Source organism: Sporothrix brasiliensis (genome assembly GCF_000820605.1).
Source record: "Sporothrix brasiliensis 5110 chromosome Unknown Cont15, whole genome shotgun sequence".
Taxonomy (NCBI): Eukaryota; Fungi; Ascomycota; class Sordariomycetes; order Ophiostomatales; family Ophiostomataceae; genus Sporothrix; species Sporothrix brasiliensis.
In genome coordinates, this window is record NW_024467134.1 from 2,658,672 (window position 1) to 2,686,349 (window position 27,678).

The following is a 27,678-nucleotide window of genomic DNA, read 5'->3' on the forward strand; positions in this document are numbered from 1 at the left end:
CTCTCTCGTCCTCTCCTACCTCCTCTTCGTCTTCATTCTGCTTCATTCCCTTCTTGGGCCTCATGCTCCAGTGTGCACTGTCGCTTGTCCCATAATATAGCGCAAGAGACCGCGCCACCATTGGAGACGGCCGTTCGTCCCGCAAATTCATCTCAAGAAAACAACATCTCCGGGAAACGGTGTACTTTGTTAGACCTTATTCACACAAGATGGGCGCTTTTTCGATCTAGTCCGCTGCTTCCCATAACCTTCTTTCCTTTCCTCCTTTCCTGCAATCCCCTTTTCCTTCCATTGCATGCCGCCGGCTGCGCCGTGCGACCTCTTTTCGGCCTCCATTCTCGGTTTCCTTCGGCTGTGTCTGCTCTGCTGCTCCGGGTTTCCTTATCTTTCACCAGACAACCCTCTGCCCCCCTGCCACACATAACACAGCCGTGCTGTCGCAATGGGCGAGCGAGTCGAGCGCTGCAGCGGGCCGGTCCAGACGAGCGCCGTCTACTTGCTCGGGACCTCTGCCTTCCCGGCAGTTCCACCGCCCTCGCCGCCCTCCCCTGTGACGCCGGGGAACGAGGAAGACCTTTGCAGCCCGATTGAGGACCTGTCGCTCGATGCTGTCGACAGCGTTACCATCACATCCCCTGTCGCGGTTGCGGCCTCAGCATCTGCTGCCCCACCAGCATTGGCCGCCGGGCCGTCTTCGTCCCCCAACAATACGACGGCCGCGGGCGTGCACGACGACACCGCTCTCTCATCACCGCCGGCCACAGCGCCAGCCTCGGCAACAGACTCGCCCGAGTTGTCTCCTTGTGTCCTGTCGCCAAATGTCTCCTCCACCTGCCTGAGCGTCACTACGGCTGCGACCTCGCCGGTAGCCTCTTCGTCCGCCTCTGCTTCTGTGTCCGGCAAGGCACCAGCATCGTCGGCCACTGCACGCCTGGCCGGCGCCGTGCATGTCCTTTCCACAGAGGCAACCGCCCTGCAGTCTGTTGCCCAGCTGTACGCCACATCACCGGCGGCGCAGGACGGCTTCCACCAGGCTGTTGAGGCCATTGTGCGCACGCAGACCTCGCAGCCACCAGGGAAGTTGGTGGTCGTCGGCGTCGGCAAGTCGGGCCACATTGGCAAGAAGCTGGTGGCCACATTCAACAGTCTAGCTGTGCCGGCCTCCTTCTTGCATCCGACCGAGGCGTTGCATGGCGACCTCGGCCACATCCGGCCACACGACGCCCTTCTGTTCATCACCTACTCGGGTAAGACACAGGAGCTCGTCACCCTCCTTCCGCACATCGATCCCGCCCTGCCGCTAATCATCTTGACGTCCCACGTCACCGCCGAGACCTGCGAGCTGGTCCGCCACCGCAACACCCTGCAGTCCGGTGCCAGAGCCAGCGGCGGCATCCCCGGCAGTGGCTCTCCTGCTGCGGCCGCCATCCTGCTGCCGGCGCCCATTCCTGTCGAGGAGAAGGTGTCCTTTGGCGTGGCCGCGCCCACCGCCAGCACGACCACGGCATTGGCCGTCGGCGATGCGTTGGCGATTGTCACGAGCACGGAGCTGCACCCGTCGACAGAGTCTGTGTTTCGCCGCAACCACCCTGGCGGTGCCATAGGTGCCGCCTTTCAGCATCCGGATGCCGCCGCCAACTCTCACCTACAGCAGCAGCAGCAAAAACAACAACAAAACGACACCATCCGCAACCTGGCCGTACCGTGGCGGGACATTCCCATTGTGCACTCCCAGCCCGACTGCGCCGACGTGCTGCGCGCCGGCTACAGCTCGGCCAATGGCTGGGTGCGTGTGGTGACGACGGCCGGCACGAACAGCGACGACAGCAACCTCGAGAGCATTGCCCCGCCGAGCCGCATCCGGGCCCTGCGGTCCGCCGACCTGGCCCGCCCTGTGCACGAGGTGCCCGGTCTTGTCATTGGCCGGCCTGATTTTGTTGCTGTGGCCGCTGACACAAAGGTGCGCAAAGCTGCGGAGTGGCTGCGGGCCGTTGCCGACGCGAGTGCCAGCGAGGAAGGCGTGGCGGCGGCCGATGCTGTCGTCGCCGTCATTGACAACGGTGAAGTCGCTGGCGTCCTGGAGCTCCAGGACCTGCTCAAAGCGTATGGCGATGTGCGTGCATGATTTGTTTGTGCTGGACAAGAGGTTGCGCCAGGTCAACGGCACTGGCGAGCCTTTTCTGTTTTTTTTTTTCTTTCCTTTTTTTCATTTTGTTTTTTGTTGTTGTTGATTGACTTGTTCTTGTTTTGTTAATGATGTTGCATCTTGTTGGTTTCATGGGAGGCAATGCTCTTCTCTTCCCGTTACGATTTACTGGTCATGTGCGTATTTGGATTTGGAATCATACTTTCGCCTTGCCCACATCAAGCGAAGATCCCGGAGATAAGTCCCGGGAACGGGTGGCTTTTTGCTTTTATACACATCTCATCACCGCATTTACAGTCTCTCGTAGACCTTGATTTGGGCGTTTACAGGACTTGCTCTTTGGTTATTATTTATGTTTATATGTCACGGGAACATAGACGTACAGCCAACACACAATGGCATCTCATAGTCAATTTCCGGTCCGTCATACGGAGCGTTTTACAGTTATCCATCATTACTTCGATGTTGCCGCCTCGTAATTGAAATAAGTCAATTCCCATTGCTCCATGTACTCCCATGATGAAGGACTGCATGAGCTGAACCAAATGGCTGGCATAAATAAAACAAAATAAAACAGCATCGTTTACCATGGTAACGCTATGAATTGTCGCTAGAGATGATTGACTCAGAATCGGTCACACGTTCTGTTGACAGTGTCTGTACGCCGGTTACTTTGTCTCTATCCAACTTCTAGTCGGAATCCGAGTCAGAATCAGACGCAGACGCCGGTGAGCTGCTGCTTGACGAAGACGATGATGTTTGTGCACCATTCGCCATGGATAAAGGCACCATCTCGTCGGACGAGTCGTCGGATGTGTCACTCGGCGAATCGGCGCCGCCTCCAACCTTTGCACCGTCGCCATCGTCGCCCGAGTCGGAATCCGAGTCCGTGTCTGAGTCCGAGTCCGAGTCGTCCGAGCTGGAGTCAACAGCCGTGCGCTGCTTTCGGCTCCGTTTCGGCTTCTGCGCCGAGCCATCGTTGAGCTTCACACGCTTGTCGTCGCCGCCGGATGTCGTTGCTGAAGACGACGACAGGTACGAGGCGCTCGGGACATCCGAGGTAGAGCCAGACTGCGCCGCCTTGGGTATTGACGCTGCTGCTGCTGCTGCTGCGGTCGCCGCCTCGCCGTCCTCCTCACTGCTCAGCTCATTCGCAACGTTCTCAGCCCGAATACGCCGCACCAGCCGCTTCTGCAGCACCGGGTCGGCAAACCGAAGGACATAGTCCACCTCGCTGAGACGCCGGAGCCGCTTGCCGTTGCCATTGACGGCGCCACTGGCGGCCTGGTCCCGGAAGCCGGCCACAATCTTGGCATACTCGGCTTCGGCCGCCGCTTCGGCCTCCGTCTTTGCCTTTTTCGGCGTCGCCTCTCCTGTCGCCGCTGTCGTTGTCGCTTTTGTTGACGTGCTAGTGCTGGTGCGTGGCGCATCTATTGTGTTGTCTGCCACGTCGTCCATCTTGCAAATGCTGGTCGCCTCGTCGCGAAGCCGTGTCCGGACGGCGCCTTGCAGCGAGCGGATGTAGTCGTAAAAGATGTCAATGTGCGATGTCGGAATGCCCGCGTTGTTGCTGCCGCCCGCAAAAACGTACTTGATCAGCAGCGTCTGGTGGTTCTTGTTGAACTTCCACGCGTCCCGTGCCGTCTTCCACTGCTGCAGGTACTCGAGTTCGCGGTCGAGGTTGGACGGCTCCTTGTTGGCCGGATTGGGCGCGGCCTTCTTCTTTTTGGCCTTCTTGGCCTTCTTGGCTTTCTTGAGTGCAGCCTCGCCGTTCGTCTTGTTGGCGGTGCCGCCCTCGGCGAATGAGACGGACTTTTGGCGTTTGGCGGCGGACGACGCGAGGGCCGACGCAGGCGGCTCTTTCCGCTTGCTGGGTGTGTTGGTCTGGGAGTAGGAGGAGGGCGATGATTGGTATGGCGGGCGTGTGGAGCCAGAGAAGGACGAAGGAGGAGGCGGTGGTGGTGGTACGGCAGTCGTGGCAGCGGGCGAGGCAGGATTGCCGTCCGACCCTTTGAGCTTGAGGCCCAACCGTTTCCAGGCCGGCACGCGCTGGGCTGGCGCAGTCGTTGGGTACGGCATGGCAGAGGTGGGGGTTGTATGCAACGTTGGAAGTATGCGAAGGCAGCGCCTTTTTAACAAAATACAAAGTAGAGCAGGGGACGTCTGACGGTCTGGAGAAGGAAAATGCAAAAAGTGCAGACAGAACCCAAGAAATGAGAGAATATGATTATCGTCAACAGGCGTCGTTTCCTGACGGCAGTCGGTCGGCAGTGTGCGGCGTTGTGCGTTCCACAAGGAAGCAATTGGCTCATAAACAATGAAAGGCAGATATACAATGTATATGCAATTCCAAAGTGTCGTCGCCTTAAGCTCCGTCGCCCTTCTGCTTGTTCGCCGCTCTCGTCGTTGCGTCTGGCATCAATGTAAATAGTACAGAGGCAGGAAGGAGAAAAACTAGGATCTTTTTAGCGGGTCCCTTATCGATAAGACGATTGGGCGGGAACTTTGCAGATCAGTCCACCGCCGTGACTTTTCACGTGATTCGGAATATTCAATTCTCCGGTTCCCTGCAAGCTCCCTCTGGAACTGGACGCACGGGCCAAGCATGCTTCCTGCCCCGTTCTAGCAGCACTTGCCTCTAGGCAAGCTCCTTGCCAACGCGTCGCAGCATTGAGTGTCGTCTGGCGGCAGGAGCAAGCGGGAAAACGAAGCTCTCCCTATCCAGCTCAGCCTCTCAGCAGCCTAGCCACCTCTATCGTCATCTACACATCCGCCACCACCATTGCATCGCCAAAGTAGCAAGCACACGATTTTTCTTTGCACCTTTCCTGTTTTTGTCCATCAATCTATCCATCTGACGAGCACATCCCATTCGAATTCGGTTTGCCGTTTCTGTGCGGCCTCCGTCCTCGTCTCCGCGAATCCCCGTACGAAGAAGAGAGGAAGCTCTTGAGGTCGCCTCAATCCGCGTGTCACCATGTCTGGTATGGCTGGACCTTCAGTCTCGATCTCGCATTGCGCTTGTCCCGTGACGTGCTTCATTGGAGGGCACACAAACGCAGGTGCAGCTAGCTAACAGGACCACAGGCAGCGCGGGCTTCGATCGGCACATTACCATCTTCTCCGAGCAGGGGCGACTCTACCAAGTCGGTACGACAGCGATCTCTTTCCGTCCTGCCGTCGATGGCGAGCCACCCACCATACTGACCTGTCTGTGTCTCTAGAATATGCATTCAAGGCCATCACGGCCGCCAACATCATGGCGGTGGGCGTGCGCGGCAAGGACTGCGCAGTAATTCTGTCGCAGAAGAAGGTCCCGGACAAGCTCATCGATCCGGCGTCCGTGTCCCACATCTTCCAGATCTCGCCGTCCGTCGGCTGCGTCATGACGGGCTCCATAGCCGACGCCCGCGCGTTTGCGCAGCGTGCGCAGGGCGAGGCGGCCGAGTACCGGTACAAGTACGGCTACGAGATGCCCTGCGACGTGCTGGCCAAGCGCCTGGCCAACATCAGCCAGGTGTACACGCAGCGTGCGTACATGCGGCCGTACGGGGTGGCGGCGACGCTGATCTCGCTCGACGCGGAGGTGGGGCCGCAGCTGTTCAAGTGCGACCCGGCAGGCTACTACACGGGCTACAAGGGCACGGCGGCAGGGCCCAAGCAGCAGGAGGCGCTGAACCACCTGGAGAAGAAGCTCAAGAACAAGGACCACGCCGAGGGCACATGGGAGGACGTCGTGGAGCTGGCCATCACGACGCTGAGCACGGTCCTGAGCATGGACTTTAAGAAGACGGAGATTGAGATTGGCATCGTGGGCGGCCCGCATGCCAACGGCGCCGAGGGCACGTACCCGGGCTTCCGGACGCTGACGGAGGAGGAGATTGACGAGCGGTTACAGGCGATTGCAGAGAAGGACTAAAGCGCGAGCGCCTTGTTTCCGAAGTGTGTGGCGGCAGCGGCGGCAATAAAGACGAGCGAGTCGACGTCGGTTGGCGTGCGCACGCCAGAGTGTATGGTGTGTGCGTCCGCGTGTGGGACCGGCGATCCGACAGGAAGGCATGGAAATGCGCGAATAACAAGACCATTAGCATCGCAAATGTACAACACAGATTTCTAAGCGAACAGCAAAAACGCTCCGCACGAACAAGTCGGCCAATGCCCGCACCCTGTCTTTCACAAACGACTCGACATCTGGCAGAGCTTGGCAGGACAGGAACGGCAAAAGAAAATGGAAGGTTCGATTCCAAAAATATGGGTGATTGGTCGGCTTCATCCCGGCCAACCATTCCATCGGACATGCCGCGATCGTCGCAAGGGACTGGATCCGATCCTGCATCCATCCTTTTGTAGTTGACTAGTCTTTTATGTGGCATTATCCTGGCATTTGCTCGTCTTGGATGGTATGCATATCGAGCCCCTTCTCCGGTCGCATCACCTCCCGCCGTGGCCCTCTCCATCCCTAAAAATCATCGCACACTGCTGCCAAGCGGTTCTTTGGACCAAGAACTAGCCATGCTGTATGTTGTAGGTCCAACAAAAAAAGTAAAATAAAATAAAACGACAGAAAAAAGAAGAAGCCAACTCAGAAAAAGCAAATCTACTTTGTGCTTTCGGCTCGCTTTCGTCCTTCGGTTGTTATGCTTCCGTGCAGTAGCCTGAGATCATTTACTGCAGCAGAAGAAGCAGGACCATCCAACCAGAGGTCAACATGGTGCCTCGACGTTGATGTGGAGGCCATCCAGGGGTCGGTTGTGCATGTGGCGCTAGGCCACGGAGAGGCTGGCACCCGGGAGGGAGGGCGTGGGATGGGCACCAGGAGAAGCCCACATCGAAGAAGCCAAGGAAGGAAAGAAAAACAGAGAGAAGGAAAAACGAGGTTCTTACGTGCAGGGCCCCATCAGACCCATCCATCCCATCCATCCCGTCCACCGTTCAGCCGGCTCTGTCTGTCGGGACGAGCTGAAAGACTGTTTCACGCGGAACCAGCGAGTCCACAAAAATGGATATACGGGGGGTTAAGGGAATGTAAGGTCCGGGCATGCATGTCCTCTGTTTCCTAATCCGTCCTGCTTCAAGACGTCATGTTCAATTGCGGATGTATATGTTTCGTTATCATTTGTTGTTTGCTGGCGATGTTTACCAGAAAGCAGCATGTTGATTTGCATGTGAGCAAAATATTGTAGCCCGAAATTATAATAACAAAACCTTAAACATAAGCACATAATAACTTCCCAGTTACTGTTTTCTTTGTCAATAGTTTTCTCTCTTTTTTAAAAAATAAAAAAAAGATAAAAATTAATTAATTAACGTAGAAAGGAAAGAAACTGTTCAACTTCCCACAACCACGAAAAGATGTTCTTTAGTGTGCCGTAACTTGGCTTACCCCCCCTGGTTGGACTATGTTGTATCCTCTCTCCTCTAACAGCCTTAAGTTGCCTCCCCAGGGCTTCGCCCCCGAATCTGTTGAGTTGGCCGTTTGAAACAGAACGTTGTGTAATTGTGGTTTGTGCTCGTCCCTTGTTTCCTTTTGTAGGGATTGACATTAAAAAGCATAACTGGGTTCGAGAACGTGATATTATTCGCCCTGTAGGGCGACCACTGAGACGACTGCATACAGTGTACTGCAGTGTACTAACAGCGGTTGGCAACGGGGAGGCGAAAACAAGGCAGGAGTTAGGGGAGGGGGGGTGAAGAACAACTGAGGTGGTAGTGGGGAGGGTGTCTGTGTTGTCAGTCGCCCCTTCCTCGCCGAAATTGTGAAGCATTCGGCTTGTTTCCCCATACTTTTCTACTCTGCACCATACACACAAATGTATGCAAAGCACGGATTAGGAGAATTGGAAGAGTTTATGAGACGGCAAAAATACGTAGAAAATACGTCATAATAATGTGGGGGACGAAACGAAACGGACGCCGTGCATCACGGGCCCAATCCAACGTGACGCATTATCAGATATGTCCTATTTCGGAATCGCACAAGGCAGACCAACTTGCCATGCAAGCGCAGGAACGCCTTCAAGCTGAGGAAGGCACGAGCAAAGGCATGAGGCAGGAAAGAACCATTTCGGGACACACTGAAAGCTTTGGAAGGATGGTAGCAGGTACGACCGACCGCCACCAACATCCGGAAGGGACGAACTGCAGCTCAAAGAACGAGAACCAAAAAGAGGGAAACAAGGGGGCCCCACAACCTTGCATGGCCCTCCACTGGCTCTTTCTCGTCCGTCGAGCTGGGATCACCCGTGATAGGCTAGGACGGCCCGGTGCAACGTACTGCGCCCATTTGCTCTTGCCGTTTTGGGCGAGTTCAGCGCTGTCTGGTTGTCAACTCGGGCTGGAGAGAGCCTGCTCTTATTTCTCCGGTAGGCATTGTCGGTGGGTTTGGACGCATTTGACGTGCTTTTCTGGTATTGTTTCGCGACGATTTTCGTAGTTGCACCACTTTGTTTGCAGTCCTTCCGCATCATGTCTTCTTGTTGCATCTTTGTTATTGTTCCTCGTACTACCGCTGCCAAGAAATATGATCGTCATCCAAAGATGCTCGGAGGGAGCCAAACAGGGCCAGGAAAAGAAAAGAGATATTTTCTTTAGCCGCATCGTCGTTCTTTTGATAATACATTGCAACGGGCCTGACAACAAGGGCATCGGCAGTTGTCGTCTGAAGGGCCATGCATATCGAGTCTTCGAGTGCATATCAGAGACCTCCACCGAAAGGTGAGGATGCGGTTTTTGCTGGCGTTTTAGCGTTTTGAGTGGAAATGCGCGGCCCCTCTTCAGCTCTGTGCTAGTAGGCCCGATCACCATCTGCTCTGTCATTGGAGCCCTCCTCTGGTGCGCCATTGGTCAAGTCAACACGGCCGGGCTTTTTTTGAAGCACGGACTTGTAGGTTACAAGTTTCTTGTACTCGTGAACTCTCTGTTTTGATTTTACTTCTCTCATCCGAAGAGAACCCACAACGGCAAAGTGTGATCTGGCACAAGAAGACAATGTCGAGTTTAACAATTATAAAAATTGATTTTAATTGGTTTGTCATTTTGTCAGTATCGCTGACTGTGGCTTTTGTTCTTGCGACTTGCAAGCTTCAATGTTACCTTTGCGTTTGACGGGTTTTTACTAACCTCGTTTGATTTTTTTTGATATGTTTTATCTATTTTCCCTCACGGTTTCCTTATTTCTCGGCTCTTTCCATAGTCTAAACCAAGGTTCGTCGTCAACATTTAGTGGGTGCAAGTGCCAGCTGCTGCTCCTTCTTCCTTCCCCAGGAGATTTATTTTGTCTTGCAAAGACAACTAATCCCAAGTAAAACAAACAATTGACCTGATATGCAGGATATAGTTGACGCATGACATTAGGAGGGGTGCAGAAGGGACTCACATAAAACAACAGGATTAAAGACAGAGAAAAAAAATATCCAAAAATACAATATCATCCTCTCACATCCCCGTGGTATTGGATACAAGCAACCCGTTTTATCCCCTTGGGCTGCTGCCCCTCGTTGCATAGCTTATATCGACCAGCCAAGAGCTAAGGGCGCAAAGCAACCCCTTCCAAAAAGAGGAGGACCTTCTTGAACCGAACTCGTATATCCGTCTACATCCTTTGTCTCTTTCCTCCTCTATTCTGTTTCCATTTTTATTCCTGACCCCCTGCCCCTCCCGCCTCTTATCCCTTCCTACCTTTTACACAATAGCACCTGCTTATTCTCTCCCAGTCCTCTAATTTCATTGGCTTCGTTATTGTAGCTGCAAGGTCGCCATGTCTCAGACACGTCCGGCCTCGTTCCATCTATTCACCCAAATATACAAGTGTGCTTTGGATTTCTTTCTTTATTTTATTTGCCACCGCCGCAATTTTAAAAGCTCGGATTCTTGTGTGAGAGAATATCCTGCTTGGGGACAAACATCATGTTAGGGACGAGGTACACAAAGAAGGACATGCCCATGCCGTGGTATGATATGCCGGTGCTTAACGAGGCCGTACAACGTGGAGACGGGGAAGAGGAACGAAGCTGGAAGAGGAAATCTAGAAGAGAACACATGGAAAATGGAGGGACGTGTACATAAACGTGGTGTGTATTTACACGACTCACAGACCACGGTCAACCGACCTCTCGAAATCCGATTGATCGCCAGGTCGGTCTCGTGCGAACGCTTCCTCTCCTCTAACGTTTATTGGATTGGTGACAATTGGCCGACTTGGCCACTGGGGTTAAACTAGAGCCTTTGCTACGTGTTTTCCAGGAAACGGCTTGGGGTCGGGGAGCTAAATTCAGGATTGTATATAGAGGCTTTCCTGCCAGAAGAGCTTTCATTTGGCGTGTTGGACGGACATACATCGTCTAGATTTCTCTTTATGGCTGACTTTGGTTTCTGGGTGACTTTCCTCCTTTTGCTTCTCATTCTCTGTTGATTACTTATTTTCTTGTTTACCTGTCATTTATCTGTTTCTTATTTTCTTTCTTTTTCACGTATCTCTCCACCAAAGTCGTCTCAAGCTCCAAAGCCAACCTATTACGGAGAGCTCTGAGGAGCTCCCCAGCTCTGACATTAACACGCCTCCCTCTCCACCGCACACCCCTTCTCGACTTTTTTACCCCTGCTCGGCTCCTTTTCGTTATTCTTATTATATCTCCATTTTCTGTTTTCCTTTTTCTTCCATTTTTCGTCTACTTTACTTCTTGTATCTATCCACACCTTCGTCCGAAGCCTTGTTTGGCTGCCAAGATACCTTCCCGCACCGGTGGCTTCCTCCGTCTCCCGCCTGAGCTTCATCAAAACAGGAATAGGGGCATGTACGTCGTCCATCACGCACGCCTATCCCTACCTTCTCCTTTCACCCTCGTCCTATCACGGTCCATTGCAAGCTCCTTGCTCGTTTTTCCACTCTCTTTCCTAGTGCCCGCTCGCGGCGTTCCTCAACAAGGGCAACAAGGCAATAAAAAGAAGAAAAAGAAAACCCAAGACAAGAGCAGCCGGTTGAGCCATCCAGCCTTACGCGCGCGTTCTTCTGTCTTCTATTTTCTGTCTGGTGTTTTCGGTCTTTCTAGGAATCCTGTTTCGGAAGACGACTTTGCGCTAGACAGGAGAGCCACGCTCACTCGGACGCCTTTTTTTCACGCACTCCGAAGCAGGCATTCAGAAACAACTGTGAAAAGAACCGACCAAAAAACGGTCCAAGAATAAGACCAAAAATCAGACCAAAACATCTGCATAACTACAGATGGGCAGGGCTGTCATCACATGTCTCGACCAACCAGAGCCCTTCATCACCATAATCAAACAGCTGCAAATTTTGATTCTTGGGCCCTCGCCATTTTTTGATTTGCTTTATTTCCCGCCCTTCCGTCTCCAGATTGCGTCTGCCTTGCCCACGTCCTTCTGGCATACCATCTACCAAGTCTGTCGTACCCAGAAGTGCACAATCCTCCTAAAATAACGAGTCGCTGGTCGGCTTTGTCTGCACCCCTTTCTTCGTTTCTTTTTCGTACCACACCCCTTTCCATACACCCCCTTCTTGCAACACGCTCGACATCCGTCGTGGCGCCCCCACCTGTCTCCATTTGCCTCCTCCACTTCAACGGCTGCCTCACCTATTTGATATCAATCTCTCAACAGACGTCTTCTCCAGGATCACTGCATCTTGCTACACCTTGGCGAAGAAGCGAAGAACCGGCCTCATCCAAGATAAAAGAACAACAGCCCCCTTCCTCTTGCCACCCGCACCTCTTCTATCCGTTTCCCATCTCCCCTTTCGACATCGGCAGCATCAGACAGCCTCCAACGGCCTCACGTATCCCGTCGCGATCCTCGACATCACACGACACGTGCGCACCTACACATTGTCCCGTCACAATGGACGGCCGTGAGTCCCGCCTTTCCTTCTTTCTCGCAGTATCTCTCCCTCCCCGAGACACAGCCCTAATACTGTTTGCTTTTGTGCAATCGCTCCAGTCAACGAGTACCGCCGCGCCCGCGTCGCCGAGCTCCTGGCCGACTTCACCAACCTCCAGTTTTTTATTGCTGCTGCGCCCGTCGACCCGCCCAGCCAGGAAGACTACTACACCGAGGGCTGGCGCGCCCTCCGCCAGTGCGCCGTCGACGGCCAGCACATTCTGAACACGGGCGCCGACACCCACGTCCCGACCACCAAGGGCGGCCACGAAGAGCAGTCGAAAGCCGAGCTCCAGCAAGTCCACCTCGACGCCCTCGCCCGCCGCCACCAGGGCCAAAAGATCTATCTGCGCCAAGCCGCTGCCCAGCGCTGGGTTGAGTGGCGCAACACCATCCTGCAGGGCCAAAAGCCGTCCGCCGAGCACCAGGACCAGCTGCGGGCCTGTGACGAGCAACTCTGGCTTGTAGGTGTCTTATTTTGGCTGTCCTCGCTTCGCTCGCTGGTGTACAGACCCGATCGTCCGCTGACAGACTAGGAACTGGCTCAAATCACCGACGAGGTGGTCTACGCCGAGCTTCAAAACTCCGACATCCAGATGGGCCGATGGGTCAGCGAGGACCCGAGCCTGCGAGCCGTCCAGCGCTGGGTCCGCTCTCGGCGGTGAAGACAGCGGCGTTGACGACGACATGGACGACGGTGGCACCAATCACCGATCACAACAATCAAAACCACTTAATATCACGACAGGCACTGGCTTGCTGTCTACGACCGTTTGACACGACTATTTCCTACAAAAGCGAACCGGACGAAACAAATATACAGGACACGACTTTTTCTTCTTTTCTTCTGCTCGTCTTCCTTATTCCTTATGTCTACTTCCTCCCTCTCTTCTTTTCACGGCTGCTTGCTTTTGAAAAGAGAGCTTGTTGATCTGTTTTGAGAGATACCATTTTTTGTACAGTGCCTTTACGCGTTTTGCTGGTCCTATATTTTGTTTCATATTTTTTTATACTTGCTTCGATCTTATTGGGTGGAAAGGGATACACCACTTGGCATACATCGGTCCACATTCTGCATACATCTTCATCTGCCTGGAGCAGATACTTGGTGCGGAGGTCGACCACGGAAACGGAATACACAATCATAGGGGCAAATATAAGAAAAGGAACATCACCAATAGAGACTACCAAAAACACCGAGAACGCCTCGCAACATGCAAACGAGACTACAGAGCAAAAGGGACAGCATGGCACGGGCAACATAATAACAAAGATCTCACGAATATAGTCGCAGTATAACGCATCAACACCACCGACGACGGGACGATATGTTGGGCCTTGTATACAGGACTGGCGGCCTCCTTTCGAATAGACACATTTGCGACATTTTCACGTCGTCTTACTATGAACACACAAGGCGATACCACACAGCGACAGAGCCATGCCGATGCACGTATCTTGATTGGCGAGGGGACAAACGTGTTAGTGGAACAAAGGCTGAATGCACGAGACAGGGGACAACGGAAAAGGCCGCTCGATCGGGGACGTACCACGGCTGATCACTTTGCTCTCAACCCACCACTCGCCAATGACGGTGAACAGGAAGGCCAAGGTATTGACGATAGGGACGGTCAAGCTTAGTTCTGTTGGGGAGCACACAAAAAAGAGGGCCAAGGCGGACGCAGCGCGCCATTGGCGAGGATTGGAAACGTGTTAGTTCTCCATAAAAAGAGGGACGTCAGGAAAAGGAAAAGGAAAACAAGAAAAAGAAAAAGAAAAAGGCGCCATGTTGCAAAACGAGTGCAGATCAGGTATCAGGTACGCATCACAAGGTAAGAGCAGGTTAGAGGTGTGGATGGTGTGTGGGGATGGACAGGGCTGGACGAATATAGACTGCATAGCGTGTTCGCCCAACCCAATGTTGCACCTGGACGACGCATGCAGGTGACGCTTGCAAAGGAGGACAAAAGGGGAGCAGACCACCAAACACCAATCAACAATGACGAGAGCAGAAGACAACAAGTCCGAAAGCATCTGACCCTTGACTAGGACGACGAAGAAAAGGAGACGTGCAGACGCCACGACGAAAGGTTACACAAGACGCTAACAGGTTGGATAGCATGTCGAAAAAGGAAAGGAAACAGGTGGACCGTGACCTCCGGAATACGCCGCGCCGTGACAAGACGAGGCTAACGGCAAAGGGTGAAGCGGGAAAGCACAGTAATACAGGACGAGAACGGGGCGCAAACAACCCAAAACAGAACGGTCGAAACGTATCTTACCCGCTTGGCCGATCAGCAGGAAAAACCACACGCTGCCAGTCAGGTTGAGCAGCAGCGGCACCGCGTAGCGCGGGTTGCGCAGCAGGTCGACCACCGCAAACACGGCCCCGTACACGCGCCGCTTCACCGTGCTGGCCTGGATGTCGGCACGCTCCAGCAGCGGGTGCGGTGGCGGCTTGTGGTCGCGCGCCGCTCTGCGAATAAAAGGCGTCGTGAAGCCCCAAGCAATGCCGACGAGCAGGAAGCCAAGCACGTAGTTGATGGCCGCTGGATGGGGCGTGTCCTCGGGGGGTGCAGCCGTGTCTGGACCCATGATTGGGATTAGCGTAGCGGTAGGGAGAGAGGATGTGGGCGGATGCGTTTGCGTTGGGAACGTGTCCAAAAGGGGTGTGTGGTGGGAGTTGAGTTTCAATGCGGTTGAAGATGTTTGCCTCGATTTAGGGGACAGCCACGACCTGCGGGAAAGAACGAGGCTGGATTAGGCGGCGCGCTAGCCTTGTTTGCAACGGGGGTTTGGGAAGGTGGGACCAACCAGAATGGCGATTGCCGTCTGGGATCCTTCCTCTCTTTGCACTTTCCACTTCTGGACCAAAACGACATCATCTCGACAAATCTATCTTACAATTGTTCCTTCCGAATTATTTTGCTTCGTGGCCCCTTTCCCCTTTCCCCTTTCCCCTTTCTCCGTACCTGCATCGAGGACGCTGCCCCATTTGCTGCATAGTGCCGGGACCCTCCCGAGGCTGAGAGCAAGGCTTTCTCGACCGCTGTGGTATGGGCTGCGTCCTGATTGGCTCCCCACACGCAGCCTTTCAGCTGGGACTGCCGCTCCGTGCCTGCGCAAACGAAAATAGGGCACGAACCACGGAGCCACCGCTCGGGGCGATCGTTCGATCATTCGGAGCATTTGCATCGCTTGCAACTACGTTCTCCTTTTTATTTTATTCAGCTGCCATGGCCACCCTCAATCGGCCCACGAGTGCCGGCCCTCGTCCGTGGGACGGGGTATGTCGGGGAGCAGGCCAATGAGCGAAGGCATTTTCCATGTGGAGCTAACAAACAGATCTGCTGCAGAAACATGGAACGAACAGTGGGAGCTTGAGCACGGGCAACGAGCAACAGCCGTTGGACACACCACGGGATGGGGGCCGTGAGCGAACAAGGCTCTTGTCTTCGTCTCGGCTCTGTGGTGGCTGATTGGTGTGGAAAAGACACGCTTTCCTCTGAACGTCACCATCGTCATGGACGCCCAGAAAAGTCCAAGGCTGGGAGGCCGCCCATTCAGGATTCTGCTCAGTATGACCGGGATCTGGATCGTTGAGCAGATAAACACCGCTCTGGTCTTTAGTCGTTCGTCTCTCGTTAGATTCTCGATTTCAAACTTTTCTTCCCTTTCGTCCTTTTCTTCCCCTGCATCCTTTTCTTTCCCTTGATATTCCCAACTGGCCACTGTGCCTGGCTTCCACTTACAAGCATGTCTCGGCTCAAGGCAACACCGCACACCACTACGTACAGTTCAAACTCAATTGGTAAGCCCCTTGCTAATATTTTAGAATAGAAATAGGCACTCGCCAAAATTCCCCGGCAGGGATTCCAATCCAACAACAGTCGTCATCTACGATTTCCCCACGCGGTCGCTGTCTACGAAAGCAAAAACCAAGTTAAAAATAGCAGCTTTCAAAAGTCGGATCCAGGCCGGAGACGGAAGACGGACGGATACACAGTCTCGCCGGCCTGCAGACAGTCCCTCTCCTCCCTGTCGCTGTTGACGAACTAGCTTACGCGTGCTGACATTATTGCTCTGACCCGTTGAGGCAGTTCAGGAGCGCCGGGTTTGCGATGAAGCCAAAGTCAATGCCATGGCACAATAGTAAGCTTGATCGAAGAACGCATAGATTTTCGTGTGTCTCCTTTATTCTCTGTCTCCTTTATTCCTCTTTTCGTCTACCAAGCCTTGTGGTGACGACAAAATACGACACACACCAAATACGACACTTTGTGCCCGCCAAAGTCGACTTTGCCGGGGGAGAACGCAAAAAGTTATAAATACAAATTAAAAGTAGAAAGAATCCGGCTGCCTGGACACAGTGAGACCCCGCAGGCTGTATTCGTAGGGTGTGGTCCCTTTTTGCTGTAGCTCCACGCCCCCAGCAACGCCGCTAAAGAGTGTAAAAATATCGAAAATAATACTGGAGATCACAGTCAACAACCAACCAGGATCGAGCAATCACAACATACATCGAACCGCCATCGGCGCACTCTGAGCGCTTTGTCCCTACGGAACGCGTACTGTCAACAACGACAGCAGCATTGACTCTGCAACATCGCTCTATTGAATTCAATTGGTGCTGTCCTAACGACGAGAAAAGGCTCACATATTGTTGGCTCCCGGTTCGCTCCAAACCAAGGGACACTTGAAACAAGGTGGCCAGCCGTTATTCGTGGATGGCCGCGGCCCGCACATCGGCTCTTACTTCTGTACAGTCTCGCGCTTGGGGCTCTGGGACGGCCTATGGCCCGGTAACGGTTCTCCGTTTGGCAGCATATAATTCTCTACGGAGAAGGCAATATTCTGCAATTTCTCAAGGAGTGGGATTTCCGCTCACGAACTCCTTGCCTCCTGCTCACGTATGGTATTATTCTATCCGAAGACTGCTTTACATCATAGACCCCTGTAAACAGTTAACAATTGTATCGAAACATCCCAGTTATGGTGTATGTATATTTTGTATGGTGGTACGTCGTCATACAATGCACAAAAAATTTACAGTGCATATGTCAAAAATAACGGTTGCTGTCGATTCACGCTGATCCCCTGTCGCTCCTTCTATGGGAACCCCTGGTTCGCTGTTGCCAGCCTCTGCTTTTTATTGTTGACAATAGCTCACTGGTTTGCCCCCTCCCCTTCTCGGGCGCGCCTGCCCCACCAGCCTCTCGAAGACGAGCACGGCACTGACAATCCTAGTCGCGAGGTACCTTCCCTGCAGATCTGGCCGCATGCGGTACCTTCCCTCTTGCCCAACCACAAAAGATTAAGTCGCACCTGATAGGCAGGCCGGCGCGCATGCATGGCAAGAGCTACCCACGGTCCCGCGCTAACTCGTCCAAGGCAGGATGGACAGGCAGCGCCTCCCCGAGGATGTCAACAAAGACTCATTTGCTTTGCGTCTCGACTATTTTGGTTTCCTTTCTATTCTGTAGCCTTCCAACCATTTCATCTTCGTCTTCATTCCGTTCCTTGTCGGCGAGCCTCTCTTTTCTCTCCGAGGACTGCTTGGAGGTTTTTCCCCCTCGGGATTCGTTCTTTTTTGTCACCTTTCTTATTGTCGTCTTTCTCTATCCGATTTTATTATACGCGATTGACGCCATTCTCTCCAATGGTTTATTTTGACTCGACATTTACGACTTCAACCAGACCACTTCAGATCACACCCAGCTCGACCTACTGCGACCACATGTTGTCGGCTCCCTAATCCAAACAACCGCGTGAACGAGCGGCTTGCTGCACCTTGACGACAAACAGACACGCCGGCCTGCGGCCCTCGCGAAGCCGCTTCTGCCTCCGTATGCGTCCGCCCGCCAGCAAGTAAACAAACCCGAATCCCCTCCACCTCCCCGCGTCTCGCAATGTCGTCCAAGTCAAAGTCCAATCCGCTCAACGGGGCACACACTGCCGGCATCTTCTCCGACCTCAGCGTCGACGGCCCCGTCATTGGCACCCTCGTGCTGGTCGTCGACCGTGCCAAGAACTTGCCAAACCGCAAGACCATTGGCAAGCAGGATCCGTACTGCGCGGCCCGCCTCGGCAAGGAGGCCAAGAAGACCAACACAGATATTCGTGGCGGCCAGACCCCGAGATGGTACGTTGGCTCCCGCTTCCAGCATCCCCATTCTGTGGCATTTGCCATTTGCCATTTGCCTATGGCCATGCCGCTCTTGCTGACACGCTGCACAGGGACCAGGAGCTGCGCTTCACCGTCCACGACTCTCCAGACTACTACCAGCTAAAACTGTCCGTCTTCAGCGACGACAAGAAGACCGAGCTGATTGGCGAGAACTGGGTCGACCTGCGGGACATTCTCGTCGCCGGCGGCGGCCAGAGCGACAAGTGGCAGTCTCTCAATTGCCGTGGCAAGTACGCTGGCGAAATCCGCATTGAGATCACCTACTACGACAGCAGACCCAAGCCCAAGCCAGCTGCCCCAGCTGCCGTCTCTGCACCTACGACGACAGCAGCGTCCAACACGGGGAGTGCCCGGGGACGGCCGACGGCGGATAACAGCGGACCAAACACAATGGGCCCGCGGGCGCCCATTGGCCCCAAACGGCGCCCTCTGCCGTCTGACCCAGTCACTGGCCAGCCGCCAGTCCAGCCGCCAGTCCAGCCACAGCCAGCAGCACAGTCGGCGCCTTCCCCTGGTCCCCCGGCACCAACACCGCAAGCGGCCCCTGCTGCTGCGCCGGCTGCAGTGCCATCGCCCGGCTTTGTTCAGCAGCAACAACTGCCCCAGCATATGCAGACACCACCGCGTCAGAGCTACACACCGAACCAGTCTCCGCTGCCCTCTGCCAACAACTACAGCTACAACAGCAGTGCCAACTCGCCAGCGCCGGTTACACCAGCAGGCCAGTACCAAGACTACCATGACCGGGATCCATACTTGGCGGGAGACGGCACTCGTTACGAAAGCACCCCCCCTGCTGTGCAACAACAGCAGCACCACGGGCACCAAAGCCAGCAATCCCACCACAGCGTCCACAGCCCCCACAGCCACTCACATGACAGGTCTCAGTACGGGAGTCGCGACTTCACCCCGGACAATGCCCACCAGCATCAGCAGCACCCATCGTACGACCAACAACAACAAGATTCTGGCGAGTACCATTTCGACGGCGCTCCTGCACACTCCATACCGCTCGCCATGCCGCCTTCGTTCCAAGACCCCAACTACGCGCAACCGGCCGACGACCGCCCACCGCCGCCGCCAGCTCACCGCAGTAGGAACAACAGCAGCGGAGCGCCGGGTACGGACAGCTCGTTCCGCACCAGCTTCAACTCCTCAACACAAAAAGATGGCATGCCCGCCATGCGTCGTGAAGTGCTGAGGAACGAGGCCCACCGGCACTCCGTCTCCACGGTGGCCTACCCAGGCCGTCCCACATACCGGCCAGCGGACGCGAGCCCCGTGTCGCCGGGTCCCCTGCCCGACCAGACATACCAGCCACCGGCTCCGCGCAACCTCTCTCATAGAGCCTCTTACGACGGACAATACGGGAGTGAGTTTGACAACACTCACGAGTCATCTTCTTTCCGTAAGAGCGGCAGCCGGCCCGCCCTTCCTCCAATTCCGCAGCAGCAACAGCCGGAGCCACCGCACCAAGAGCAATCCAACTACGATTATGGGTCGCAAGGATTCGAGAATGCGCCGAGCCCTGCACCTCTGAATCTGGGCTCGCATCGAGCCAGCTTTTCGGCGTCTCCGGCTCCTCTTTACTCTTCGTCCGCACAGTCACAGCATCGCCAGAGCGATGCAGGCCAGTACGTACACAGATCGCCGTCTCCCATGACTCCGCACGATTACGGTCGGAGAAGCCCAAGCCCGCTTCCCACGCATCCGGTCTTGTCGTCGTATGATTCATACGATGGCCAGGACGACCCGTACCAGAGCAATCACAACGAGCCGGATGCTACACATCACAGGGACAATCCGGACGCATATATGCTTCCTGCTGTCCCTGCGTCTCTTGTTCCTGGTGTACCTTCTTCGCTTGCCCTCGAACTTCGGTCCCGTATCCATAGTGAAGACCGCCGTGAGCCGCAGCTTCCGCAGCCGCCCCCGCAACAGCGGCGCTACACATCTGCCATGGATGCGCCTCCACAAGCAACACCTCCCCGTGGCCGCCAAATGCTCGAAGACCCATCGCCGGCCAGTCTCGACTACGACTATAACAAAGGGTCTCAGGTCCAGACGTACAGTACTCCGCAGCGCTCGCAATTCTCCCAGTCGTACAGCACACCGCCACAGCCCCGGTATGACCGTAGCCCGGGTCCGTATTCTTCAGGCGTTCCGTCGCCAGCTGTTGTTGCCAACGCTCAGGGCGCATCGCCGAAACCGCAACACACCATCAAGCGCAAGTCGGTCAGCCCGGCACCTCCTGCTGCCTCGCCCGAGGGTGAGCGTCGTTTGTCCGGCATTCCGTTCGGTCCTGACTCGTACGACTCCCTGAACCCGGCCCTGGCAGCATCCAAGGACCTGGCCCGGCCGGACTACAATGAAGCCAACGGCAAGATTATCGCACACGACGGCCGCGAGATCGACCCGTCCGATCATCTTCCTGTAGAATCATGGGCGCCGGAGCCCGAACCAAAGCCGAGCAATCCTGCGTCTGCCACAGCTTCCCCGGCCGACTACTCGACGCCGACGTCGGGGAGAAAGCAGCTACGCATTGCCGGCCGGCCGCAGTCCTCAATGGGCAGCTCAGGCGTGACATTCAGCTCAGCCGACGATCCCGGAACCACATACACACCGACAGCACGCAACCGTCTCCAGAAGAAGGCCAATCGCCAAAGTGTCGCCGCGATTTCGGTGAGTAGCGGCACGTTGTCTTCAGGCTCACCCCAGGGGTCTACTCCGCTCGCACCGCTCACCTATCCCCGCCAGCAGCAAGACAGTTTCACGCCACCACGGTCACTGGGACGCGCGAGCACGTTCGACTATCCCAGCGAGAACCACGCACCGTCGACGTATGGCAGCAGCCCAGGCCGCACTAGCTTTGGAAGCCCGGCGCCGCCTATTCCGGCCAAGGTCCCCGTCGGTAGCAGCCAGTACAATGGGGCATCCCATACCGGGAGCTTCAGAGGCAACAGCAGCTACGGTTATGATGACAGTGGAGACCGAAGCCCGGTGATGAGCGGCGCTTTGATGCCCACCGGACCCGCAACCAGAGCGCTGCCGTGGAATGACAACAGTACAAGTGGCGGCATGCATGGCGGCCCTGGGGAGATGGCTCTTTTGGAGGAGATGAGTCGAATCGATATTGGGACGGGCCGTGCTCGTCGTCACCAAGGTCGTTGAAGTCTCCGAACAGAAACTTTGAGAGTCGAGATGGGGAAGAAAGGGTGTGCATTTGTTTCAAAAGCCAATGCTTTCCTATGTATTGCTAAGCCACGATATGCGCATAGTGGCCGCCGACGTGGGCGGTGGTATCGATGGCGCTTGATTTCTTTCTTCTGTTATGTTTCGCATATAATTGGGATCTGGGGTGGGCCGGCTTCTTGTGTTTTTTTGTTTTTTTTCACCTTTGAGATACTGGGACTCTCTAATCTTGTACCTGTTTTACGTTTGCTCTATATTTTCCCGCATTTTGCCAGCAATCGATTGGTGCTGCTGAACACAATATACGAAAGTACAGCTCATCATAAATACCCCGAGATATGCTGGCACAGTGAAGGAAGCAGGAAAAGGAAGCAGGAACCAAACAATATCTTTTATATACAAAACGGCGGCTCGTATGCAAAGGTCATGTACTACTTTTCGTAGAGATCCAGGTACGTCGAGCGGAGGCGCATCTGCAGGTGCTCGTCCGCCGTCATGATCGTGCTGTCGGGCGCCGCAATGGCCTTGCCCTTGCCCTTCGCCTCGGCCACGGCCTCGGCTACGCGCTTGCTAGGGACTGCCGACAGCGGGCTCGCGCCCGCGGGGTGGCAGAAGAAGGCAATCGAGTACCGCGGCTCCTTGGTGCTCTCGCCGGGGGTCACGTTGGCGCTATCGACACCGGGCGGCGGGAAAATCACACGGTGCACGGTGCTCCGCAGCAGCCCCCCCGTCCAGTAGGACAGCAGGTCGCCAATATTCACGAGGATGGGAGGCGCGGCGTCGGTCTCGACGCCCGTGCCCGAGGGCAGCACGGGCACGGGGACCCAGCTGCCGTCGCGCGTGTTGATTTCCAGACCCGCCTGGCCGGCCAGCCGGAAGAGCAGCGTCATGGAACCGTAGTCGGAGTGCGCGCCCGCACGGACGCCGTCGGTGTCCTCGTCGGTGTCCTGACGCGCCGGGTAGTACAGCAGCCGCAGCGTGTTGCCCGACGGGCCGGCCGCCTTGCGGTGAGCGGCGGTGAAGAAATCGGGCGGGTTGACCTCGAGGCCGATGCCCAGCAGGTCGTTGAGCTTCAGACAGAGGCGGTAGCAGAGGTCGAAAAAGGCGTCAATCTGCGGCTCGTCCGAAGCGAGCGACGGGGGCAGCGGCTGCTGGGCCTTGCCGTCGACAAACTCGCCAAAGTTGAAGGCCCTGTGTCGGAGGAAGGCAAAAACACGCCTGTGTTAGCATGAAAAACGCTGCGGCCATGCAGTGGCGCATGTGCACCGCGAAATTCAGGATTCCCTTACTCTTTCGTGTCGCCGACCTGTATGAGCAGTAGCAGTTAGCAGACGAACACACGTGCTCAGGCACCAGTTATACGATGGACGCACCCGCTGTGTCTTGGGGTCGAGCGTCTCGACGTGCATGCCCGTCCAGCCGCGGTTGTTGGTCTGGATCTTGCAGGGCTCCTTCTCCTCGGCCGGCAGCTGGAACAGCTTGCGAGACTAGGAGAGTGGTTAGCGATGACGAACGGCAATGGGCCGGGCAGCCAATGCGCGACTGCACGGCTGGGACTGGAGAACGCACAATGTCAAAAGCGCCGTTGATGGCCGACGCTGGAATGTCCAGCCCCGTGTTGCGAATGTACACAAAGCCGTGCTCGACGGCAGCCTCGACGAGAGCACGGGCCACGGCGTCGCGGGCAGCACCGCCCTCGTCGGCACCGGTGAGGTCAATGACCGGAATCGGGGCAGCAGACATGGCGACGATTGTGGTTGTTGGGCTTTAATGCAGATAGAATTGGACGGGCTCTTTCTGAAGGTGGAAGTTGTCAGGCTGTCGAGTTGTGGCGGGGCGCTCCTCCCCCGGGCGATCTCTTTCCTCTTATACGTCAAGTTACAGTTGTACAGGGCCCAACGGCGTCGAGGCGCTCTTGCCCCAGACGTTTCTGTAGTAGCGGCAATGCAATGGATACAAGATAACACTCTTCACAAGTACAATGGATAGACTGCGGCCGCTCTCACAGCTCATCCGCTGGGGAGCCCGGAGCTGCCCGTCCTGGAGCTTAGCATGCCCAAGTTCCCCTCGATGGACCCTTAGCATGTTCTGCCATTCCGAATGAGGTAAAAAGGTGAAGTAAGTCAAGAGAAGCGCCGCCAGACAAGACTATCAAAATTAGGCAAAACGAGTCGCATTGGATCCGATGAGAATGCTCGGCAGGCCCTCAAAGCCAAGCCGCTTAGTCGCCGGCTTCTCGCCCGCTGGATACTGATATACTTACTCTGCTTTGCCTACTTTGTGCGCACTTGCCCCAGTTCTTACACATCAAGTCGACTGGGGCGCTGCTTCCCGTTTGGGCAACTTAAAACGACCAGTCAGAACCGTATTACTACATATCGCATATTGGCATACACACTGAGCCCTCTGTTATCGAGGCAGATCACGTGCAGCTAAGCTGGAGCGCAACGGGTGGAGTCCTTTGGATTCGCTCTGGACTCGGGACGTGTTCTCGCCAGAATTACGCGGTGTCTCGTACGAGGACCAGTGTGCGCTGAGGCGATCTACAGGTGATGGTTCGTCGCTCCTGCCGCTTGTCTCGTCGCCCATTTCCGGCACGAGCACAGGTGAAAAAAAAAGGAAAAAAAGAAGAAAAAAAAAATCAGGGCAACAGATCACCAGCCAATTCAGAGCTGGCCGTTTGCACTTTTTCTTTGGCCTGTCACTCGCTTCGCTCTCCCAACAATTCTATCCAGACCCCTTCACTGGCACTCGTTTCCTGGATCGTCAGCCCCGTCACTCGGCATCGTGATGACCTGCTCACCCAGCTCCTGCCTGGCGAGCTAATTTGCAGCCCCTTCCTTCCCTTTTCGACACCCATTTCTAGCAGCCAGTCGCCCTTTCCTTTTCCTTTTTCCTCTCCTTTTCTCAACACCACGTCGCTCCTTCTCTCCTTCCTTCAAAGCGCACCTACGCGATAAATAAATCTATTACGAAACGCAGAACGCCCCACAGCGCCATCATCCTTTTGTTTTCGACAACACAACTCCATCATCCATCGTCCCTGGCCACAACTTCATCACCGCGGCGATTTGGGTGGCATCCCCCATCAACCCACAGCCTCCCTGCATCTCCACGGCAGGCGCCATCAGCTCACAATGGCCTCTCCAAGCTCGGCCATGAGCACGACGGAAGTTGAGCCCCAAACGTCGCCTGCACCCAACGACAAGTCCTTTGCCGCAAACGCGGCGAATCTGACCGAAGACGACGCCAGCGACCGTGAAAATGGCACCCCGCGGAACACGTCACGGAACACGAGCCGCATGATTGACACACCCGACATATCAGAACGCCGCGGTGGTGCTGGCAGTGGGCGCGGTCGGGGCCGGGGCGGTCGTGACTCCTCGGCTGCCGGTGGTGCCAATGGCGCTGGGGGGCCCGGCGTGTTCAAGGACCCCAGCGCCATTGGCAAGATCCGGCATCTCAAGAAGGAGGATGGCGAGCCGCTGTGGCGTGTCGACATCCAGTACGACTTTCTGCGGGCCGTCTTCGCCGACGAGCACTGCGTTTTTACAAACAGCTACGAGCCCGACACGATGCCCAAGCAGTGCTTCGCGGACCTGTACATTGACACAATGGCCCGAAGCAGCAAGACCAGCAAGATTTTGCACGACAAGCTGCTGACGGACCGCGAAGCGGCCAAAAACATGGCCATGGTGTGTCTGCTGGTCAACATCGGCCGCATGAACACCACGTTGAATTGTGAGTCGTCCCTCTCTCTTTCCACACACACACTCTCTCTCTCTGAACGGTGCATGTCCTTTTCGCATTCTAACACCTGCTCAGTTTTCCCCGAGATGCGTGCGCAACTACGCACCTACCATGCGATTCCCTCTCTCCAGATCCACGAGAAGCCGCAGGACTACAAGCAATTGCAGGACGCGCCGCGCCTCAAGTCCATCCTCAAGGGCGGCACAGAAGACCGCGCCGAGCCGAGGTCGCTGGACCTCCTCAAGGACATGGACGTCCCGCGTACCAACCCGGTCAACCTTTTGTTCCTGATCTGCAACAATGCCTCTAAAGTAGCCGAGCTGCACTTCCCGCCGGGCCGCGAGTTCCACGATTTGATCATGAAGACCAACCTCACGAGCGCGTCGCGCGCGCGCGCGTTCCTCTGGGTCGTGTGGTTCTACCTCGAGTCCGACTTCACCGAGGAGGGCTGCGAAGAGAACCCGTTCGGTCCGGGCGTCGACTATGGCGTCGATGTCGCCAACCAGGGCGTCCCCGTCATGGAGGAGATGACGCCTGAGCAGGAGAAGCAAGAGAACATTGACACCATGGTCGAGATCGCCTTTGGCACAAGCAAGAAGCAGCTGCGCTCCCTTATTCTGCAAGACGAGCACTTTATTGACATGGCGTCGCAAAAGCGCAGCTCGCGCCCCTCGCGCCCGTCTGCGGCTGCTACGGCCGCGGCGGCGGCCAGGGACGCGGCGGCCGTCAAGGAATCAGCCGCTGAGCTCGCTGGCACGGACAATGAGCGGTCCCTACCGCCGGCTATCCTGCCGCGCATTCGCCCTTCCAAGCATGAGAGCGACGTCGAGAGCATGCGGTCCACGCCGCCGCCACGCTCGCTGATCCGCTCGTTTGGCGGCGGTGCCGCCGCAGGTTCTGCGCGTCGTGGCGGGCCGCACAAGTTTTCGTTGGGGGATGGGGGCGGGGGGCCGTCGCCGGTGCGTCAGCCTCCGCTGATACAGCAGCTTCACCAGCAGCAGCAGATGCAGCAGACGCGCCGCAAGCGCAAGTCGGCGAAGCCTGACGGCCGCAGCAGCCGGCACCGCCGCGACGACGACGACGATGACGGCGACGATGACGACGTCCGCGCCAACACATCGCTGGCGCCCAGCCGCAAGCCGCGCCCTCCGACGGCGCACCAGATTGCCGTGGAGAACAACCGCAAGCAGCGGATTGAGTACCTGCTGTCGCGCGGCATGCACCGCAAGCACCACCGGTCGCGCAAGACGCGGCGGACCGAGGGCGCGATTGTGCGGGCGCTGCGGCGCCTGGACGAGGTCGAGGACCCGTTTGAGAACAGCGAGGACGAATCCAACCTGGCGTTCAACCGTGAGCTGTTTACGTTTACAATGGGCGCGCCGCAGAGCATGGCGACGGGCACCGCGTTCCGCGAGCGCGGCTTCCACGGCCTGGTGCAGATCAAGACCGAGCCGGAGGACTTTGGCGAGGAAGTGTCGGCGTATGCCTCGGCGATGCGGCGCGCCTGCCGTCGGCTCAACCGCTGGGAGACGGACGGGATGGCCAAGAACATGGTGGTGCCGACAATCAAGCGGCCGCGCGTCAACGTGCCGGCGGTCGAGGACGAGTACCGGGACCCCAACGAGACGGAGGAGGAGCAAGACCTGGACCAGCCGGGCGGCGATGCCGACGCGTCCATGTCCATGTCGTTTGTCGAGACGACACCCGTTCCGGCAGCCAAGAAGCGGCGCGCGGCCGACGCAACGGGCCAGGTTCCGGCCGTGGCAGCCCTGAGCCGTGCGCGCGGCGGCCGCGTCTCGTCGGGCCGTGTTCCTAGCAACACACCGGCCGCCATTTCGGCGCGGCGGCGGCGCGCGGCCAAGGCAGCCGCGCTTCTGGCCAGTAGCGGCGGCGGCGACGTGGCGACGCGCGATGCCGGCGGCCGGAACGGCAGTGCGGGCATTGGCGCGGACGACGCCGGTGGCGAGGATACGACGGTCCTGGCCAGCGGCGCAGAGGGCGAGGGTGACGCCGACAACGATGTGGACGCTGCCGAAGGTGCCGACGGTGCTGACGGAGCCGACGACACAGAGGACGTGGCGTCGGTGTCGGCCGCGCCGGTCAACAAGACACGCGTGACGATCAAGAAGAAGACGTCCGGCGCGCCGGCCCGCGGCAGCAGTCGCGCGGCCAAGGTGAAGCGCGAGGACGAGGGAGGCGACGAGGCGGCCAATGGGGCCGGTGGCGGCGAGGACGACGAAGACGAGCTCAACGACGTGGATAAGGCGCTGCTCGGCATGGGCTCGGACTCGGAGTAGGCCTTTGCACAGACGATGCTGCATGAGGAAGAGAGCTGTTCCCTGAGTCTTGGTTCTTTTGGTTTGTAGACTTTGTACGAGAAAGACGGACGGAGTAGGATGTTCTTTTCACGGGTGTCTATTGTTCTTTTGTCTGGCTGGGGACAACTTTGTCTATTTTTTTTATTTTTTTATTTTATTTTTGTCACTCGTCGACTTGGGACAGCAACATTGGG

General features: G+C 56.3%; 8 protein-coding genes across 8 annotated transcripts; 5 read left to right on the top strand and 3 right to left on the bottom strand.

The window, feature by feature from the left end:
• Positions 1 to 442: 442 nt before the first annotated feature.
• On the top strand, positions 443 to 2,125 carry SPBR_05818 (sugar isomerase; the record flags this gene model as incomplete). The annotated part of the gene is made up of 1 exon (XM_040764081.1): positions 443 to 2,125. One exon carries the CDS (start codon positions 443 to 445, stop codon positions 2,123 to 2,125), a length of 1,683 nt encoding a protein of 560 aa, XP_040622497.1.
• Positions 2,126 to 2,836: 711 nt separating this feature from the next.
• SPBR_05924 (uncharacterized protein) lies at positions 2,837 to 4,225 on the bottom strand (the record flags this gene model as incomplete). Its single annotated transcript, XM_040764187.1, has 1 exon — positions 2,837 to 4,225. One exon carries the CDS (start codon positions 4,223 to 4,225, stop codon positions 2,837 to 2,839), a length of 1,389 nt encoding a protein of 462 aa, XP_040622498.1.
• An 898-nt stretch (positions 4,226 to 5,123) lies between these two features.
• SPBR_06108 (20S proteasome subunit alpha 1) lies at positions 5,124 to 6,065 on the top strand (the record flags this gene model as incomplete). The annotated part of the gene is made up of 3 exons (XM_040764370.1): positions 5,124 to 5,130; positions 5,234 to 5,296; positions 5,371 to 6,065. 3 exons carry the CDS (start codon positions 5,124 to 5,126, stop codon positions 6,063 to 6,065), a joined length of 765 nt encoding a protein of 254 aa, XP_040622499.1.
• A 5,933-nt stretch (positions 6,066 to 11,998) lies between these two features.
• On the top strand, positions 11,999 to 12,702 carry SPBR_06182 (uncharacterized protein; the record flags this gene model as incomplete). Its single annotated transcript, XM_040764444.1, has 3 exons — positions 11,999 to 12,008; positions 12,098 to 12,501; positions 12,574 to 12,702. The coding sequence occupies 3 exons, from the start codon at positions 11,999 to 12,001 to the stop codon at positions 12,700 to 12,702; spliced, it is 543 nt and encodes a 180-aa protein (XP_040622500.1).
• A 724-nt stretch (positions 12,703 to 13,426) lies between these two features.
• SPBR_05986 (uncharacterized protein) lies at positions 13,427 to 14,632 on the bottom strand (the record flags this gene model as incomplete). The annotated part of the gene is made up of 3 exons (XM_040764248.1): positions 13,427 to 13,494; positions 13,588 to 13,680; positions 14,320 to 14,632. The coding sequence occupies 3 exons, from the start codon at positions 14,630 to 14,632 to the stop codon at positions 13,427 to 13,429; spliced, it is 474 nt and encodes a 157-aa protein (XP_040622501.1).
• A 3,314-nt stretch (positions 14,633 to 17,946) lies between these two features.
• SPBR_09197 (uncharacterized protein) lies at positions 17,947 to 21,395 on the top strand (the record flags this gene model as incomplete). Its single annotated transcript, XM_040767323.1, has 2 exons — positions 17,947 to 18,179; positions 18,275 to 21,395. 2 exons carry the CDS (start codon positions 17,947 to 17,949, stop codon positions 21,393 to 21,395), a joined length of 3,354 nt encoding a protein of 1,117 aa, XP_040622502.1.
• Positions 21,396 to 21,847: 452 nt separating this feature from the next.
• On the bottom strand, positions 21,848 to 23,159 carry SPBR_05953 (oxidoreductase, 2OG-Fe(II) oxygenase family; the record flags this gene model as incomplete). The annotated part of the gene is made up of 3 exons (XM_040764215.1): positions 21,848 to 22,607; positions 22,758 to 22,903; positions 22,986 to 23,159. 3 exons carry the CDS (start codon positions 23,157 to 23,159, stop codon positions 21,848 to 21,850), a joined length of 1,080 nt encoding a protein of 359 aa, XP_040622503.1.
• A 1,394-nt stretch (positions 23,160 to 24,553) lies between these two features.
• On the top strand, positions 24,554 to 27,463 carry SPBR_05593 (ino eighty subunit 1; the record flags this gene model as incomplete). The annotated part of the gene is made up of 2 exons (XM_040763856.1): positions 24,554 to 25,111; positions 25,298 to 27,463. The coding sequence occupies 2 exons, from the start codon at positions 24,554 to 24,556 to the stop codon at positions 27,461 to 27,463; spliced, it is 2,724 nt and encodes a 907-aa protein (XP_040622504.1).
• Positions 27,464 to 27,678: the final 215 nt, after the last annotated feature.